Source organism: Idiotropiscis lumnitzeri, chromosome 5 (genome assembly GCF_059441095.1).
Source record: "Idiotropiscis lumnitzeri isolate Australia: NSW breed Sydney's pygmy pipehorse chromosome 5, RoL_Ilum_1.0, whole genome shotgun sequence".
In the NCBI taxonomy this organism is placed as follows: domain Eukaryota; kingdom Metazoa; phylum Chordata; class Actinopteri; order Syngnathiformes; family Syngnathidae; genus Idiotropiscis; species Idiotropiscis lumnitzeri.
In genome coordinates, this window is record NC_142395.1 from 10,618,747 (window position 1) to 10,639,488 (window position 20,742).

The window sequence follows — 20,742 nt, forward strand, 5'->3', positions numbered from 1 at the left end:
AAAAATAATTTTAATAGCACCCTGTCACTTGGGGGTGATGTGGGGCGACTCTCACACATACGCATACTTAGTCGTGTAAGGCGGCCTCCAATTGTCCTTGTCACCGACTGCATCATCTGCCACCCTGATTTTGATGCAAATTAGGATTGGCTAGGACGAGATGACTTCCATCCCACAATGGCTTAAACGCCTCGCCACGGCCATTCTACCTTTTCAGTCTAGCAAAGAACCAAAAGAAAAAAATCTTCACCCATGCGTACAGTTAAGACTGTTCTTTGAGCTACACTTGCGCTCAGCACAAAAATAGGGCACGCCGTGTGATATACCGTATCTTTATCATTTCAACTATTGCTCTTGAGATATATTTTTTTCCCACTCATCTAGTTTATTTGATGATGCGTCTTTTTCATGATATTGTATGCCTGTATCATTTGCTACTGTAACCAGTGTTTTTTTTTTCTCTGCGGGATCCGTAAAATCTTCTCTTTGCTAACCGTTTGCTATTACAGAATTTGGTTATGTAAACCCAGATCATGCTTTCTTTTGGCTGCCACTTAGGTACATTATATTACATCATATAAGCACAATAGCATGTACTTCTATAATTAAGGAAACAATGATGAGAAAATTGGTACAGTACAGTGCTATGCATTCCCTTTCTACTAACACTAACACTAGCACAACATGCCGTAAATGACACATGGCGTGAAAATGCGTACCGTAAGGAAGTGAAAGAGGTGGAGCTATGCACAAATGCAAACAATACGGAAGTAGCACTTCGATAAACGATAGTCATGGTAGTAATCCACTCATGTGTCTTTTAAGTCTTGCCAGAAGCACCTTACCGCTGGCGGTTGTAGCTAGGTTTAGGAGAGACTTTGTGTAATTCACGCATACCAATATCTCATCCAACTTAATGACTGCAGTCATGTGATGTGTTGGTGCCTAGTTGCACGTGCAGAGTATTTGGCATGAATCGTCAGTGAAAGCAGTTCATTACCAACAAATCTCACACTGATCTTTAAACATTCTGGGATTACGCGCTTTAATGCAACAATCTACAGAATTTCAAATGATGTATAATTTAAATCAATCTTGGTAATACTTTTCAGTCAGTCTATTAGAACTTGAAAATGGTTGAGAGCATTTATTCTTGAGGAATAAAAACGGAATTCGCAAATTCAACAATGAATTTGGGGTGGGCGGATCCCACTAAAGGCAGACTCAGACATACACTTAAATACAAAAGTATATTTAATACAGTAAAACGTAGGACCCACAAAGTCTGAACAGAAAGCTGGCAAAACAGAGCCAGAACAAGTATGAAACATAAAGTGCTTGGGAAATGCAAGGTAAATTTAACACCAAAAGTATCCAAAACAAAAAGCCAAAAATCCAAAGTCACGAAACAAAAGTCAAACATGGAATACTAGCAACTAAAAATAGTTAAAAAACCAGAATCAAGGAGAAAAAGTGAGCAAAAGTACATGAATGAGACATCTCGTGGACAGCATCAAGGTCAACAATCTGACATGGTTAAAGAGAAGTCTGGTTTCTTATATACCCCACTGATTACATGAGGAACAGGTGCGCCGCTAGCCGGAACACCAACCACTCTCGGTGGAACTGAAAAAAAAACGGAGAGAAACAAAAAACAGAACCATGACAGTAATCAAATATAATTGATTCTATTACTTTTGGGAAGCAATTGTAATAGATACACTAATTCTACTACTAAGTGTGACCAATTACATTTCTTAATCAATCTTCCCAACACTGCTCATATCATGAAATTACTCATTTGACTTGGAGTGAAATGAGTTTTTTCGCGTCCTCCCCAGAGATTTAAGTTTGTTTGTCCCCAGTGCTCTACGTCGTGTACTTGTCAAAGAATTCCACACACAGGACCTCATGTGAATACTCCACTTGATAATAATATCACTGATATCTTTATATTGTTTTGATGGGACGGGTCAAAGGTGAATGCAATGTGTGTCTGCTTTTCACCTCTTAATCATAAAGAAAACACTTGAAATAATATACAATAGAACACATCCCATTTGTTGAGATTTCTAAAATCAAAGAAGAAAGTGAGTTGCATTTAGGCTCACTTAATTGTGTTCCAAAATACTTTGTGCTGTTTTTCTTCTTTCTGAACAAAACAAGCATGATGACAACACTATTTATTTTGAAAAATGAGTCCTTCCAAAGTATTGTGCACAACTGTTAAAAAAAGACAGATTTTTGATAATTCTCTCCCAAAAATATTTTATGAATCAAGTTGCGTTAGCCCAACCAACTCTCCTGTTCGGTATAATTGCAAGTCCATGGATGTGATCACATTTCAGAATTCTTGCCCCCTCATAAATCTTCCATTTAAGGATGGCCTACGGGTTCTCAGTAGGGTTTAGATCAGGTAACTATGTTGGCCAAGTTCACCACACATTTTTTCCCGGTCATACCTACAGCAGCTAAAGCGTCAGTGGTATCTTTTGCAGCGTATGATGATGCTAATATTTCATAATAAGTATCTTCCTACAGCAAACTCGGTTATTCTTTACATACCATGGCATAAAATGCTCACCTAGAAATTTAACATATCGACACCATCTCACTCCCCATTATTCCAACCCAAATTGTCACGTCGCCACCCCTTGTCAACGTCGCAGCCTCATTGAGATATGGTGGCTATCTTCCAAGCGTCCAGAACTCCATGCATCTGGATCCTTTATAGTACACAACATTCATCTTTCCTGTATTCCTGAGACCACTGCAAACATTTCTCCTTGTGAGCAATATTAGAGATTGCTGAAATACTGCTTTATGCATGACTTCGAGCCCTTGGAGGATCCTTCACGCCGCTCATCAATAGCTTTTTAACAGCTGCTGTCTGAATATGATGCATTAACCTGACAGAAACTGTACTTTACAGGGATAAACCATTTGCTCTCAGACTCACACACACATCATTTACAGCCGTAGTATGATGATTGAATTGTAATATCCCGTGATCTCTCTTCTTTTGCACGACATTTGATTACACACTTTTCATCAGCGGAAAGATCCTTTCGCTATTATGCATAAAACAGTGACTTTATAATGTCCAACAAGTCATCCATCCATTCTCTACACAGCATGTATCCTTCCTGCGGAAGCAAAAGGCTGACTACACAATGGCTGCCAGTCAGTTGCAGGATACTTAGAGTGAAAGACAACCATTCGTTCTCATTGTCACTGGGTGGGAACTGAAAATCAATGGCAATGAACAATTAGTTTGACTATAATTAGACTCATCTGAGGAACTCATGATCAGACCTTGCCCGTGGTTGATATAAGTAAACTAAAAGAGAGGAGAAACATCTTTCTTGTGTTTGTGTGTTATTACAATGTATAAAATATAGCAACTGTTACTGGCACACTTGTCAGAGGAAAAAAAGAAACTTCACACAAACCTACAAACGGAACACATCATCAAAAAAAAAAAAAAAGGATAAAACAGAGTGTCACACTACACACTGGTAACAATTTACCTGCTTCCACAAAGAGGGCATGTTTGAAAAGTAGTAGGAAGAAGTATAACTGCAGAACCTCCCCGTGAAAAAAAAAACCCTAAAATGCAGTCTGGCAACACATGGAAATTGATTTTCACAAATCAAATTTAAGTCATTCATTGGATATGTGTCTGACTTTGACTGTGAAAATTAGATTTCCAACTGTTCTGCGTGTGAGGGCATGAATTTCAATGTGGCAATCCAATTTGATTTGCACTCAACACTACTGGATATATCATCTACACAAACACTCGTATTCTGTCGCAACACACCAGAGTCGGTTTCAGCTCGAAAAATGCATCGGTTGGCTCATTTCAGTAAAAGAGGATTTAGTTAAAGCCATCTGCAATGAGCACGATCTGTCAGCGGCTGTGTATGGCCTGTCAAATAGTTGTCTCTTTTATCAACCAGTCCGAGTGGTCCTTCATGCATACAGATTGTGTTCCTGTCACTGCCTTTACATACACACAATGCATATTTGGTCTATAAATGCATGATACATTTACAGCATTGCCCCACTTTAGTCCTTTGAGTATCATTCCCTTCATATCTCTACATACATACATGGAGAGCATATTTGTCTTTTCTTGGGCAGCGTTTGACTGGCATGCCAGCTCCCCTGCTGCTCCTAGCCGTAGGATGCAAATAGTAGATGTAACATAAATGTATCTGCATTTGGAGATGCTCATACGACAGATATGGAGCAGTCTGACATCAAGATGTTTGCACCTCATCGAGAGGAGACGTGAGTAGAAAGACCAATTGATGTATGATATTCATAGCTGAAGATCACTGGAACAGACTTCCTCTGACACGGTTGTAATATTCTTATCAGTTTATAAAGAGGATAAAAATACGACACGATAAGGTAGGATTGTTAATTTCCTTGCATCTCCGTGATCGTCAGTGATTCATAATTAGCTCTCACGAAGAGGACTAATGAAGAAGCCAATATAGTGTGAAAGTAATGGTTTTATCTTGTGAACAGCTTGGATGTGTTGATGCTAGCGTAATTCACACACCTGGGCCCAATTCAAACTATCTATAGGTCGAAAGCACGAGGGCCATGCAACTCAGTGCACAACACTTTGCGTGTCATGTCTTTGCAGTTATTATTATGGTGAACGATAATTTATAGTGACAATGAAGAAACGGGGCACAAAACCAGGTTCAAATCACAAAGTAACTGTAGCACAATAAACAGAACCATGTCTCAAATGGACTTTTTGAAAGGCCCACCAAAATCTTTCGCCCAATCGTGGTGCATTAAATGAGGAAACTGAATAATTGATAGGCGCATCAATTATGAATCATAAGACATGTCCAAACATCTTAATGGCCGCATCACCGGCACTTCGAGTGGATGTCAGCAATCTGTAGAAATGCACCCAACAACATTAAACGGATACTTAACTGTTGTCAATGCTACCTTAAAGAGAGTGGTGGGGGCTATTTGAAGAACTTTTCCACTTGAGTAGATTTACTGTGCATGTTATTTAACAATCTGTCCAGTAAATAGTTTCAATGAAAAATCACTTTCCTTTTCATTTGTCGCAAGATAACAATTTAACAGATATCACAAGCGCTCCATTATATTGGTAGACACAAAACGTTTTGACATGTTTGATAATTGAATGGATCCTTCTGTATGCAGTGGTTGATGCAATCAAATGATTTTTTTGAAAGGTATGACAGTTTCACAGCGAGAGAAAGATGGTCTGAAAAATGAATCACTTTTGCAACATTTCCCAATTTAGTCAAAAGAATGAGAGGAAAACTGAAATCACCATCTGTATGACTATCTTTAATGATGCTGTTATTATTCTTGTTTCTAAAATGCTGTCTCAAACATCTGAAATTTCAGAAAACAAACGTTGAGCCAAACAAATGCTCATTCTTTGCTTTGTCATTCTGAAGAGTCCATTTCATGTCTGAGAACAACACCTCTGAATATTAAAATAAATTTCCATTTTAGCAAGCTAGACAGGCCACATGAAACAATTTATATTTGCGTGACTCAAATCAGTGCTTAACTCTCAAGGTCACCTTCTAGTAATATTGTGAGTTCAGCATACTCTTATGTAAATGCAGCGACCTTGATGATCACAGTTTCCACCTTTCAACATAATCTAATCAGCTGCTGCACTGGAAAGATGCTGTGTTGAATTTAGTTTTGGTTCGTCAGGTGGATGAAATAAAATCATCTGGATCAGGATATTGTTTTTTTTTTACACATCTACTTAAAATGTATCTAAATCCATATTAATCTATTTTGTGCAACCACTTGTCAAAATAAAATTCAGTCTACTCAACACACCATTTTTTCCGGTCTATGATGGTGCATGGAATTTGTTTTTGTTGTTGTTTAAAGAGAAATCTCACGTGAAACAAAGCAATCAAACAAGGAAGGTCACAATATCCTTTTCATTCACACTGTCACTGAGTGGGAAGTGAACCGCGGTGCATGAACAGAAAACCTTTCTCTTTAAATGAAGCCTATGGCTCCATGCGCAAGTCCAAAATCATCAGAGCTGGGCAGTTCGTCCCCGGGCGGAGGCCCATTTTAGGGGTGCGTGGGGGATAGGTGACAAATTTCAATAAAGGGTTTAATTAAGTGAGGCTGGAGGTGGATTTTAGTCTGGCCCACAAATCGGCCCTCGTGCGTGTGATGTGGTCACAAGGCTGCCAAAAGTTCATCTAAAAAATTGCCTCTGAACGCGTCAAAAGCGCCTGTTTCTCCGCTCCTGCTTCGATTGCCTGACCGTGGACGGTGGAGGCATGATGTCGAAAGGCGGAGCCCCGTAGCTCAATAACACGCCCCTGCAATTATTTTGTGGTTGTATGTGCTTCAAACGTCTTTCAGACAAACTGCTGCAAATGATCCGATGTGGCTTGTGGAACAATCTCATTCTGTATGCTTTTTATGCCAGCGTAGCATATTGCGTATATGATTGTCTGTGTGGCCTGTTTTGTCATTTAAATGAGATACTCTCTGGAGCCTTGTATTCCATCTTTAAACAAGGGAAAGCAAGCGAACCTCGTAGCCCTTTAAGACTGCACAGGGACCACAGTGCAACACGGTGCACTTTGTTTAGCTCTCTGAGTATGGCTGTCCATTTGCCTCTTGTTTCGACACATGCATTTGCCACTCCAATACTTTCATAGTTGAAATATCACTGTTCACAACAGTGATGACTTCCATTATGCAATGTGTTGCAACTAATTGTGTGTTTTTGCACATTTGGAGCCACGGCGTCTACTGTGAGTTGTCACACTTTCGTACGTGAGAAATTGTGTGTGTGCAAGCATGGGGAGAGGGAGTGAGAGAGAGAGTGAGAGAGAGAGAGAGAGAGAGAGAGATTAAGGCTGTTAAAATGAGAGAGGTGAAGAAACTGGTGAGCCAAGTTTGGCAATAACACGAATGACAACATAGTTAGAAAATGATGATCCATTTTCAATTTTAATGAGTTTCCTGCAGTTCAGCTCATCCTGGCCTGTTTATTTGATAAAAAAAAGACTGCAGGTTATTGCAATTAGTAGCTGAAATCAACATGTAAATGAAACACATTTCTTTTATGCGGTCTCAACTAAACGATGTATAAACTATGAATAAATACCTTTAATAGGGCTGCATCAATTAAGTGAAAAATTCGGATTTATTTGTCTTTAACATATTTTCTGAATGATATGGTAAATCAGCTTTTGTTTGTGAAAGTGTTCTATTGTGTTTTTGAATTAAAAATATGAAGTGATGTGTGAAGCTATGTGAAATGTGTTTCAATGTATTGATTATAGAGTGCATTGATAAGATCTGTGATTGACTAGCTACTGGTCCAGGGTGTAGTCTGCCTTGCATGCCAAATCATCTTGGGGAGGTGCTAGCTCTCTGTGACTCTGAGCAGGATAAACTGTAAAAAGCTCGATGGTTATATCAAATACATTCATGATAAAACTGTGAATCCCTTTCAGCTTCTTCAGCAACTGCTTTAATGTTATTTCAATTTCAGTCAGCTCTCGACATCGTACCATTGTGAAAGGTGACTTTTTAATTGTCTGCATACAAACAGAGTCTCTGCCCACCCATCAAATGTAAAATTAAATAATTACATATTTTTGTTACTTGCTTGTTAAAAAAAATGTGTTTGTAACAGTATTTTGCAATTATTTCCTCATTGCAAAACGGAATGACATCCATGTTAAAAAGTCTTTAAAAAGATTAAAAAACATGCCCCAAAATATGCAACACCCACAATATTGGTGGTTAAAATGTTTTTTCTAGTAGCTTTCCTTCACAGATTCTAATGAAGAACACAGCTAGCCCAGATCAAAAACATAAATAAAAACAATTTTAAAAAGGCCGTACATGGGGTACACCCTGAACTGGTTGCCAGCCAATTGCAGGGCACACAGAGACAAACAACCATCCGCGCTCACACTCATACCGAGGGGCAATTTAGAGTGTTTAAACAACCTGCCAAGCATGTTTTTGGAATGTGGGAGGAAACCGGAGTACCCGAAGAAAACCCACACAGGCATGGAGAGAACATGCAAACTCCAGAAAGGAAGGCCGGAGACAGAATCGAAACCACAACCTCTGCCACTGTGAGGCCATCGTGCTAACCAGTCTCCACCGTGCCGTCCAACTTAAATGTCAAAAGAAAAAAATGTATCTGGTTCATCTGCACTATTATGCCCTCTGCGTTGCAATTAAAGCAGACCTTTGCATCAATATTCCTCATGAGGTAAAAAGGCCAGTCTGTCTAATTGCTAATTACCTTTTTATCACTGATGTTGTCTGCCTGCGCTGGGGTTAGGAATGTTTCATGAGAAAACACCATTAGTTCAAATGTCATGTGTGCAAGTCGCATCCAATCTACAGATGAGGCGTGACAGAAAACCAATACATTTTTAATGATTCTATGAGTTCGTTAAGAAGCTTTGAAACATCCCTTTAGGTCCGTAAAGCAACTGACACAGATGTGGAGAGCAAGCGTGACTTTGAGTGTGAATACGAGCTGCAGTGGCCACTTTATATTTATGTGCACATAATCGCACTTTAGGGTGCAAATTTGTGTCGGTTGGAGCTCCGCGGATGCTGCATGAGCTCGGACCATGGGGAGAGCGCGAGAGGGGAACATGACGGAAGCCAAGCATGCACTGAGTGGTTGGGCTTGTGTGGAACAACAGCATCTGCATGTGGAATGAGTTTTAGACGGGAAGTGGAGTGCAGAAGTAGATGAATCACTGGTGCAAGAGGAGCAGCCTTCTCAGTGGTGCTATGTCAACAACACACACGCACCGGGTTTTGCGTGTGTAAATGCGCACTTCGAATGCGTGTGCATAATCTTGTATGATTGGCGTGTGCACGAGGGAGGCTGGGGCTGCGAGAAACCGATTGGCTGTGCTTGATAGTAGGGAGTGGCTAGAATGTCAACGTCTGCTCCTGCCTTTAGCTGGGGCAGGTTTTTGGGACAGCTATCGAGGAGACGTGGTGTTCGAGTGATTGCGCATGCTGAGCGCAGAGCATCTGAGCTTGAGAGAGAAGGGACAAGAGAAAAGGGGGAGGGAGGGGGAGCAGGAGAGAAAGAGAACAGAAGCTCGTGAATAGAGAGGGAGGGAGCTTCAGGCAGGGAGACTGGTGGACCAGCGTTCAAACACTGCAGTCTTTCTTTTGCTTCTGTGAAGAAACTGTCCCCCTCTTCCACTGCCTGTCTCGCTGCTCAGCCATGACCCCGCCGGACGGCTTGCTCTCCATGCAAACCTAGAGAGGAAAAGACAAACGCTCTCAAGCGCGGGAGGCAGGGACCAGAAGACGGGACACTTTGCCTCACTAGTGAGAGTCTGGAAATTCATTAAGCATCGTCAGCACTGAGGCGCAAGAAGAGAATATGAGGGAGTTGAAGAAGAGGACTTGATGCGCCGACTGTGTGGGCAGAGAGGAAACGAGAGGAGGAGTAACCGCTAGACACTTTTTGGGTAGAATTGGCAAGTTAGGTTAGAGGTAAAAGGAGAGGGTAGAAGATCAGGGATTTCAATCCATAACGATTAGTTTGCTCATGTACATTATCCATCCTTGTGTGCTTGTTGATGTTCCATTCGCACCCACACGCGCATCCTTCTCTTCTCACTGCATGTCGGCAAAATCACGTCTCACACATGCATGGTGCTGAGCTCCGAAACACTGCGTGAGCGCATGCTTGAGAAGTTGCCGCGGGAACCTGATCAGCAACTTCTCATGAGATTTCTGTATCATCTTGACAGCCCAAAGCATCCGGGCTTGACAGGGCGGGGGATGTCAAATCATCTGCCTGATTAAAGTGAGCCGAGATGAACCTGCTAACCATCTTATCTGCCAGGGCGCGACACCTGTGTTTGAGGGATTAGTGGGGGGGGGAGGGCGGGGAACAGGGATGGTCAGATGTGTGTGCTTGGATTAGATCCTAAACACACAAGCATTACACAGGTGTTGGGGCAGGATTATGCAAACTCTCCTGCTGCATGCGGTGACATTATAGGCTTTAGGAATCAGGTGAATGACAGAGTATTATCTCCAACAGATTAATTCTTATCAAGCTATGGCTCTTGGGATGTAATTTAATCATCTGCTCCTGGATTTGAAAGTGTTTAGATTGATTTAAGAGGTAACCTGAGGAAAGGTGAAAACACTTTCAGCAGTCAACATCACCCCCTCAATGACTTTGGCTCCCTCATTGTGAACTTTGCACAGTGCTGAGTTACGGAGTTGCTTCTAAAAAAAAAAGAAAAACAACCCAACTTGTATTATGAGACGCTCAAGCACGGATGAGACGCCGTACCGGCGAAGTCCGTCTCTGGACAGCAAACCTGACACACCGCCGTTCACCTCTGGCTTTCATCGCTTCAGTGGAGAGTTTGAGTACAAGCGGCCACCGTTTGCGTTTGGCTTCACCACCACAAAGGGGCCACAGACAACCAAAGGCCGCTGCACTCAAGGAAAGAAGTATGTGGTGTTTTACCTGGACCTCTCCTTCATATTCCTCCTAGAACTGCGGCGCTGCAGGATGGCTGAAGGTTGTATGATGGCTCTGCGTTATGGGATGGTCTTCTTCAACCTCCTCTTCTGGGTAAGACAGCGTTTTGCTTACTCTGACTCGTTTATAGCTTGCTTGACTCTTACGCTGCTTTGGTTTTCTTGTTTGTTTTTTTTTGTTTTGTTTTTTTCATATAGCTTTTGCTTGGTTGTGATGTGGTAATGATGTGAGAGGAGAGAGTGAAGGTGATAGAGATCATGGGTTTTGAAGTGTGCAAGGCTTGCTGTGTGGGTGATTCAAGCGTTTTCTTCTTATTATGGTATACTTAAAGTGTGGGTGTACGCTGGCTTGTTTGCCGTCTTAATCTTTTGCTTACTTAGAGTATGTTTTATGTGCACTTATTGATAGTGTCATTACTGTGCAGTAAACCATTACCTGACTGTGCAAGTGTGCACCTCTGCATAAAGATCTAAGTGAGTGTCAGATCGTCAGATCCTATTTGTTTGCCATGGAGCTGTTTTGATAACCCCGCAACAGATCACTTTCACTCACACTGTTAAAGCTGTCATGTTCCTTCTGAGTGGATCCGATATGACGTTCCTATGGTGTGTTTTGGCCACAACCTCCTCTGGGAAATCTCTTCTAACTTGTCACGTAGTTTGTAAAGGATTCTGGTCCCCATGGCTGCCTTGCTGGCACTTTTTTTTTGATTTGCCGTATTGTTCTGTTCTTAGTGGTAATGGAATGAGCTGAATCCTGGAATACAATCTAGTTGCCCAGATGCAATCTCCCTTAGGCATCGAGCAACCTCTTCACTCCCATATCTTCTCTCTGCTATAAAACTGAGTGGACGAGAGGTCACAATTTGTTATTAGCGCAGCTGTGCACAATTGTGTGTGTGTGTGTGTGTGGGGGGGGGGGGGGGGGGGGTGTGCGTGTGTGTGTTGGCGCCGCCGTGAGAAAAATATTGACCACTTGACCACATTGAGCTATTGGCCTCTCCTCTGCAGAGAAGCCAATCATGTTACAAACCTCCAGGTAAGAACTGGTAAAGGCATTCAATATAAAGTCTGTCTCCTTTTCGGAGTCACAGAGGTTGCTGATGGCCAAGTGCTAAGATTCACCCAAATCAAGGCCCATTATACATTCGGATTTTGTCAGATAATTCCAAAGTGAAATCAATTGAACTCATATCGGAAAGTATGATGTCCTTACTTTGATTTATTTATGACGTCAAGATGGGTTCAAATATATAGAATTTCAACCCGACCAAAAGTCCTCATTGAAAGTTTCACTTAAATGCTTTTGACGAGTGAAACCTGAAATAAAATAAACACATTAACGTAAATATTGATTCAGTGCTTTTCTGAGCACACGTGTTTAATCACGCACTGAACCCACAGAACCTGCTGCTGGTGTGTTTTGAATTGCATTAATGATATTTTAACGTAACATATTTGAATGTAATACAAGGCACGAATGCTGCATAGGCACAGAAACTGCAAAGATAAGACAGACAGCCAAGATGTGGCAGTTGTCCCCATGAATCTAGACATGTGGATGGAAATATAAAGCAGAAGGGAGGGAACAATTATATTAATCAAAGATTAATCAAAATAATTTATTTATTTGTAAGCAGAATGGCTGATTCCTGCCTGCCTACACTGTGTAATATATAAATGTTTCCTCTTCCACTCTGTCATAGTTTAAAATTCTATTCAAGCAGGAAATCATTTACCATTTAAAATATTAATAGTGACATCTCATCAACACCAATAATGCAGGCATAAATCACAAATAATTGACTGAATATAATTTGGAAGATGGGCCACAACAACATGCATTCTGGATTCAGGCTCAGTTTGAGATTATTGAGATGTTTATTCGGAATGCATAATGTGTACAGTTTCTGTTAGCTGTCTAATTGCTGTTCACTGTCTAGTGAAGCTTAAAATGTGATGTGGGTATGCTATCAAATTAAATTCACAACAGGTGTCTTTGCAGGAGGCGTAGAGGCTCAAGTGTTAACAAGTTATTCGGTATATGAACACAAAAAGCACAGAGTTGATAAACGGCACTGACAGTGGCAAGTGGGAAGATCAGAAGACGACAAAAGGAGCCTGGACAAATTCAAATTCTATTATTTTATATATCCGTGTGTTAGTTTTCTGCACATTCGTGCTTGTTATCTTAGCTGGGCCTATCTGCTCTCATATAAGATTGATGTTAAAGTTAACTGCTCTAAAGGCAAGTGCTGACGTGGGGACATTGCACCAAAATGCTTTTATGCCGTGGGTCAGACTTGCCGCGCTGTAGGCAACGACACAAAAAGGACATGTGCATGGGGATGTTGACTGAAAAAGGCTGACAGCTCGTCTGCACGCACGAGCCGCTACTTTGCCCAGGTTTTGCTGCAGTAGAAAAAAAAAATGAGTGGCAGGAAGATGCACTACATTGCAACTTTGAAGCGGCTCAGGGGATGAATGGTTAACACTGCTGCCTCAAATCAAGTTCTGGTTTAAATCAACATTGGTGGGCTTTCTTTGGGCTCTACACTGTTAAAAAAAACTCTCATTTGAATGTTTTAAATTGCCAGTCCTGTGATTAACAGCACAGTGTTCTGTTCAGTGTGTACTGTCTCTCTGATCATGAATTCACTAGAATATTCTCCATCCTCTAGAACTCTCCAAGCTGTGATGCATCAAAACGTTGCTTCAGTAATGGCATTCAGCGTATTGCTCAATCAGTCTCCATCATCAAGGGAGCAATTAAAAGCACCCGTCGAGTAGCATTGTATGTACTTGTATATAGAAACGATCTATTAAAAAAAAACAAAACAAGAAAAAACACTTTTCCTGTAAATGAATAGTTTAGTTCTCCATTACAGCCGTTACACTATGCAGTATGCCGGCATTTTATGGCGTTATTTTGAGTTTAAATACCGCGTGTCTCAAAAAACTACCCGTATGTTCTGATTTCAGCCAGTTGGAGTGTCGCCATCATTTTCTCAGCCTCTAATTGGCAATTGCGTTCTGTCATTAGAACACAGTCATCCAAGTAAAAAAGAGCTGAGGGCATTTTAATATGCAGGCAGAACATTTTTGACGTTCCATTTCAACACGACACGTTTGTCAGTTTTATACAAAGAGGACACCTTTATTTCGTTGTTGAAATGGGAAGGTACTCTATTATGGTAGCTTCATCATCATTGTTGTTGTGAGTATAAATGTTTTTGTACGATATTTTTGAGTTTTTTGATCTTGCTCTCTCAATATAGTGAGCGTGTTTGTATCAGTAAATTCCGTAATTGCCATCATAACCTGCTGAATATGTCGCAGATTTCCATACAATAGTGGTGGGGGATTTATTGTATGTGTAAACATCTCTAAATTGAATTTTGATTAATTTAAATGTATTGAAACGAAAGTGTCTCAAAAATGTGCTATTTGGATTTGTAGAATTCGGGTGGAAGGCTTTCTCCAGATGCCAACTTAAAAGAGCAATGTTGACCCTGGTCAACATTACATAATCCACCTGTGGCGGTTTGCTTGCAGTTTCTTAAAATACTTTTCACACTCCTCAAGTTGCCGCATGACTCAAGCAAATCACTAAGGTCTTGCGCCATGTCAAGGAATATCTTGCCTCTCTCACATTAAAAGGGAATGAGAGAAGCTGCTTTGATTGGCAGCATAACACGTCTGCCCATTAAAAAAAACAAAAAAACTTTTTACTATGCACAAGGCTTACACGTGTCTGCTTGCAAAAATACCAAAACCTTTTCAAGCCTGCCACTGCGCAGATTGACACTGTTCCTTGTACCATCCTTGCACTGGGCATGGAAGTAGCACCTATACTGTTACTATTTCATAGTTAAAGTTTTTCACATAACACCTGGAACATTTGGGCTGCAAGCGAAAGTTACTAGTTGTGCATCATGAGATTTTACGTGTGTTGGGTGTGCCAGCTACTGTTATGTTGCGAACACGAAGGGATTTTTGACTGCTCAGTGCCTAAAACAGGCTGTCCTCAAGGGTCGCTGTCCTGCCTGTTTTGGATGTGTCCTTGTTGCAACACACCTGATTCAAATAATCAGCTCGTCAGCAAGGTGTGAAGATGCCTGAAAACGATCCTGAGCATTTGAATCAGGTGTGTTGCAGGAGGGACACAGCTGAGGCCCAATCCTAAAACCCACTCCTCTGTGCAAGCGTGAGAACTGAAGTGAAAATAGAAGATAGGCTACCAAACAAGTGGTTTTGTATTATAATACAGTTTGCAGGTATTGTTTAAAAGGCTTTAATACTCTTGTGACCAGACGGGTGAAAAAGATTTATCCACATTCACAATTATTTTTTTCGATCTTCTTCAAACCGATAGAGAACACACAGAGGCTGCGTACGGTAAGCAAGCTATCGGGCAACGAAACTAATGAGAGACAGGAAGCGCGATCAGCCCAACAGAAATATATTTTCACATCACTCTCACTTTTTAAATTGAGAAATGTTTGCACATTCCAATATTATTGTGGCATGTCACATTGGTGATTGATTCGATGAGTGCTACGGTGCCTCAGGACACTTCTCTATCGTCATGTGAGCAAAACAACACATTTATTCAGCCTATTTGTCGTTTGCTGACGTGGTTTGGCTGAGCAAATGACCACAAATGTGTCATGTCCCGCCATTGCACCCACACCCCACTTGCTGTACACGTGAGAAAAATTGTTGATAAAAACATAATCAATCTTAATTGTTGTGTCCTAGCAGAGGGCGGTCTATGTAAGGGGTATCACATGACATAGATTGGGTCCAAAACATGAAGGGAAATGTAGTATTTTAGACTTACTGTCCACATGCAAAAAAAACAACCCAATCCAATAGTACAGATACTTTATATTTTTGGCCATCAAAAAACAAGACTAAAACTAAAATGGTTGTCAAAATTAGCACTTTTTTGAACATTTTGGGAATATAGGTATATTAAGAGCTTAATTGAGTTTTGAGCAAAGTTAACTGCTCCTGATGTCGGCATTGCGAACATTAACATTTTTCGCAGCTCAGTGTGGTTTTGAAAGAAAAAAAAAAAGGAACGCTGGAAAATGACAAAAATAATGATGCGCTTACATTCACCCGCAAATTCCTTTAATAGAAAACGCTGACTTTTAGCCGTGTTTCTTAACCTTTGATTGAGCCAAGACACCCAATTTACCTCGGAAGAAATCTCATAACACACCACAATGTACAAAATGCGGAGTGATATTTGATAAAAACTAGGAAAGAAATTTGAAAATGTCACAGAGAGTATCAATGCTGAAATAATGATGATGTCGTCTCAATTTATTCACAGATGGTCTTACTCAGTGTGAAATGTGGGTCTGTTTAATTGAACACAAAGCTGATATGCTCGTAAAAAGCCACGACTTACTCTGTTGTATGAAGGTTTATTGGACTTTCTGGCATCTAATGAAAGAGCATTTTCTAGGTGTGCTTGCCGCTATACTTTATGTTGCTGTCATAGATAGATAAACAAAGACATGTCATTAATCACTTTTGGACCAATTAAGTGTAATTGGATAACGCTTCACTCGATGGTCTTGATACTTACACGACTGACTTGGAATCTCGGACATCATGTGGAAAGGTGTGTTGGTAGGACAATAAAATTCCTTGAATCACTGAATCCTTGAATGACCTCTCAAAGCTCACTAGTGTCAGAGCCGCCTGGTTGGTAATTTGGACAGTTATGTCATCAACCAACATATTAATTGTGTATGTGCCCCTCAAGCTCAACGATAAGACAACAACTTCGATGTGGCCAGTCAGTACATTGGGCAGTCTTTCTGTCTCGATAGTGCTTGTATAGACAATGTCACACTCTTTTGTGGCGATATCAGTGTCTGCATCTTTCATCAATGATACTTAGGGCGCGAAGGCAATTTTATCAATGGTTTTCAGTTCGCATGGGCTTAACACACAGCAAACCGACCACACAAACCTGTCTCATGGAGCATTTATATGAGAAGAAATGCCACACAGGAGTTTTTTTATTTATTTTTTTTCCATGGTAGCCCATTTGGAATATGCATACACATGTATGCAAGTGCACGTGTTCATCAACATGCATGAACTAAAGTGAATATGTGAAACGTATCCCGACGTCCTAAAATGTTTTATGAATGGAATAACATAGACATCTGCGGTCCTTGTACAAGTCCAGAGCGGTCGGTGTATGCGCAATGTGGAAAATGATAAAAGACTTTGAACCACTGTGTCTATAATAGCGCTTGTGTTGGTGGGAGCATTAAAACATATGCGCTCGCACGAAAGCGACCAGATGACGTTCTTATAATGAAAAAAAATTAAATGAATAACTCAAGCCCTGATGCCGTAATATTGCACCTTATAAAAATTGGAAGCAGTTAACTTCAGAGAGGCAGCTGGTTTACTCAACTCTAAAAGCAGCCAGTCACATTGTGCCCTGCTTAGACGTTCTCTCGAAAAAGAGAAAATGACCTCATTACTGGTGACAGCCAGTATTAGCGGTTATTGAAACCTTGACTTTTTAAAGCCATGGTCAAATTGGTAATCGGCCAAAGTCTAGTAATGACATTAAATGGACATTAAATTGAATAAAAAAAAAGAATTAAACAGCTTTTGTCCCACTGCATCAGTTGAATAGCCATTGTGCTGCTCTTTCTGGTGTGTCTGCCTTGTTAATTATATGCCAGGGTGCTGTTAATTGTGAGGTGAGCGAAGTTCATTGGCGCCATATAGCACGCTTATCACAAGTCTGCACTCACAAGTCAAAGCAACTACTTGACAAATGTGTCCGAGACTCCAAATAAGCGGATGCGCATTGCAGTTTGTATCTCATGAAAACAATGACAAGTAAAACTGAAAGGTTTTTCGAAAAATTGACAGTCCCAAAAACTTGACTGGGCTGGACGCATGTTTATAAACATGGTGCAAGGCGCTGATGTCATGTATCCGTGGCAAGAAGGGATGAGTACCTTCCACATTTCAAATTTCAACCTGTTTGATTCCGATTCCCGGTACCGGGTAATCGATACAGGTACTCAATGGTAGTAATTTTTTGTGTGTTTATTGCAAGAAATCTGTTGGGTTTTTTTTCATACTGAATAAAATCTCAAATGCTTTTAATTTAACCTTATTTTTTTTTTTCAAAATATATAAATATATATAAAAAATCATTAATTTAAAACAAATGAGCTAAACAGGGTTGAATAAAAAAGATTTAACATTTTATTTTACAAGTAACCTGTACGTACATACAAATTAGGAATCACAAAATACAAAGTGTGAAGCAAGTTCTTTGCAATGAACCTCAGTCTTAGTAAAGCTGTGCTTGCCATCTGTCATCCGTTGCTCGCACGCCGCTGGCAACTTCACTTCACTTTGAACACGATGTTTACACCGATGTCCGATGGTTGGATTTCCTTCGTCAAGTTTCCCGGAATGATGGCAAGCTCTGAGTTCTTTGACTCCACTACAGCACCTACTGGGGACCTGCCTATACCGTCCTCTTTCACGTCCGCATGCTGTCCTCAGTCACGTCTGCCTTTTCTCTATATAAACAATGTGTTGCCAGGCAATCAAGCTGAGCGCTCAAGAAAAGCACATTTACAGATTTTGGAACTTGGTGCTCACACACGGCGTGCCGCTTTATTAGGCACCCCGTCCACTTTGGAGAAAATGTAGCACTTTTAAGTGTGCCTTATGTTCGTGAAAATACATTTCACACACATACACGCACGCACACACACACACATGCACCACACTGCAGCGGTGTTGGTTTGCAAGGCCCAGTGGTAATTTGAGCAGGGTGTTTTGTCCTGAGATGATGTGCTAAAGATGTACAACTAATTTGGCACCGTATTTGAATTTGGCTTTGCAAAGCATGCAAATTATTTTGAAGTAAATAAAACTGACTTCTAACAAACATTTTTTAATTAATCTCCAGAGTTAATGCTTTCATTTTGACATCGCTAATATCTCTCTCTCTCTCTCTCTCTCTCTCGCTGTCTCTGTCTCTCTCTTGATATATACACACACACATGTGTAGAGAGATCGATAGACGGTATGAAGTTCATTAAAAAGAACCGGCATGCCCATAACTAATGTTTATGCTTGTGCCGGGCAGCTGTGCAAAGTGAAGAAGCCTTTATTATAAATAGTACATAATTTCCGAACCAAACATTTCAACATCATTATTCTCTTTTAAGTCAAAATAAATGCAAGTGAATTTTTCTCTTTTTGAAAATACTATAAAGGTGATAATAATCTAGAGAATGTTGAATATTACATTCCTGTAATTGTGGTGTTGATGCAAACTTTCCGATGCGTTTTATTTCTGGGCAATGAAAAGGAATTGCCATAGAAACACATTCTTTCAGAGCTCTGCTTTGTGTTGCTGTGTGCGTACATCATACCCTTGAAAAGAAAGTCAAAGGGAGACAACACTTCTCACTAAAATGGAAGTACGAATGTGTGAAGTGTTAAATAAGCTTAAACCTTGGCCAAGTGTGTTACAGGTTGGAAATATTGCCTCTTCCCAAACAAAAGAAAAAAGCTAATAAGCAACGCATGCAACCCCAGACAAATGCTGATTATCCCCTAAATGTAATGGTGATGACTCTTGCATAAAATTGCAACAGTAAGATGGTAAAAAATATGCAAGCTCTAATAGCTGGAAATCACCACAGGGTTGGTAAATGGCCCAGAGAGGAGAAGAAAGACCAAAACAAATTTTAATTAATTTGGATAGCACAAAAATGCTTTTCCTCAATTTTTGGAAGAGTGTTCGGGTAGGTGGATGATACCCCTTTCAACAGTGGCAGATTCTGGGACAGAGATGCAAGAGATAAGATTGCAGGCTGTAGGAAGAGCCTGAAGACATGTTCTCTGAAGTTGTGTTTACTTGTCGTCATAATGTAGGTCAGAGCCCAGTGGAAAATCCAGAGAATGCCGGAGTTGTGAATGGATTGCATCCATCTCCAATGATTTTACCAGATCAATAGAAATTGCCCTTCTACTGATCTGAGATATGTCTGAGCTGCCCTGTTCAGCCCTCGCTGCCACACAATGAATCGATTCAAAGCAGGATGCGGGGACGTGTGCAGAATGAGAAGCTCACTTAATAAGGCCTCACTTTGCATCTGCTGACTCCGCAATGGGGGCGCACATCAACTCAAAAGGCAACAATATCATGAAACCTGAAAATAGAGCCGGAACACAAGGAATGTATTTAGTCTTCGCGCTGCCCCCCCCCCCCCCGCCAGATCATTAATATTGTTTCGAGATGATAGCAGCCGCGGTGTTAGTATTTCTCTTCACGATCAGTAATCAAATCAGATCGACCTCATATGCCAGTCAGAATGCTGAGATGGACATTTAGGGCTAAATAAATCAGAAATATTCCCACTTGAATATTCACCTCAGGTTTTCGCTGGCTTCAGCGAGATCATTAAGGCTGACCACTGGACTATGAAATACAGATATGGCCTGAAGTCCTCGGACGCATTTTTTTTAATCAATTTATGAATCAATCATGGGTTGGTCCAGATGTCCCCTAAATCTTAATTGTTCAGTCTTGCCGTTCGTCCAAGTTCATGGGACCATTTTAGAGAAGGCTGTTGTATCGTGATGGTGCCTCAGACCACTAACTGCACAAATGCTAAGAAAAGCATATCGCAAGGCTAAAATATGCTTTTTTTCTTGATTAGTTACTCTGAGCGAAACGTGAAGACGAGATGCTGGCACCTATCGACGCCCAACATATTGAACAATTGTTTTTGACATACTGTATCCAGCCAACTCCACACAATCTACTAAATTGTTGATCTTTCCTCATTCTTACCTGCACATTACACTACACCAGACATGGGCAAACTATGGCTCGGGGGCCACGTGCGACCCGTTAAACGTTTTAAACCGGCCCGCCGAACTTGAAAAAAGTTAAATGAATAAACCTTGTTAATGTTTTATTTTCTAAATACTGTGGTTTTTCAAAGACATATATATTTTTGTAATGGTTTTGTTCACTTTCTTTTAAAATTAAATGTATTTTTTTTTCTCACGATGAGGTGAGGTTACCAAAACATTCTATCCATCTGCTCCTGCTCCGGCCCCTCTGTCAAATTTCAGAACCCATTGTGGCCGCCAATC

At 40.7% G+C, this 20,742-nt stretch overlaps 1 protein-coding gene across 3 annotated transcripts in view; it reads left to right on the plus strand.

Moving 5' to 3' along the window:
- The window catches only part of tspan4a (tetraspanin 4a), a 111,116-nt gene that overhangs the window by 13,269 nt on the left and 77,105 nt on the right, over positions 1 to 20,742 (plus strand). For 2 of the 3 annotated variants that reach the window (XM_088297043.1, XM_088297045.1), the window contains exon 1: positions 9,022 to 10,654. In XM_088297043.1, the coding sequence (XP_088153169.1) occupies positions 10,334 to 10,654 (321 nt within the window). In that variant the 5' untranslated portion in view covers positions 9,022 to 10,333. Of the gene's footprint in view, positions 1 to 9,021; positions 10,655 to 20,742 lie in introns of those variants that run through there. The other variant, XM_088297046.1, reaches the window with a different exon arrangement.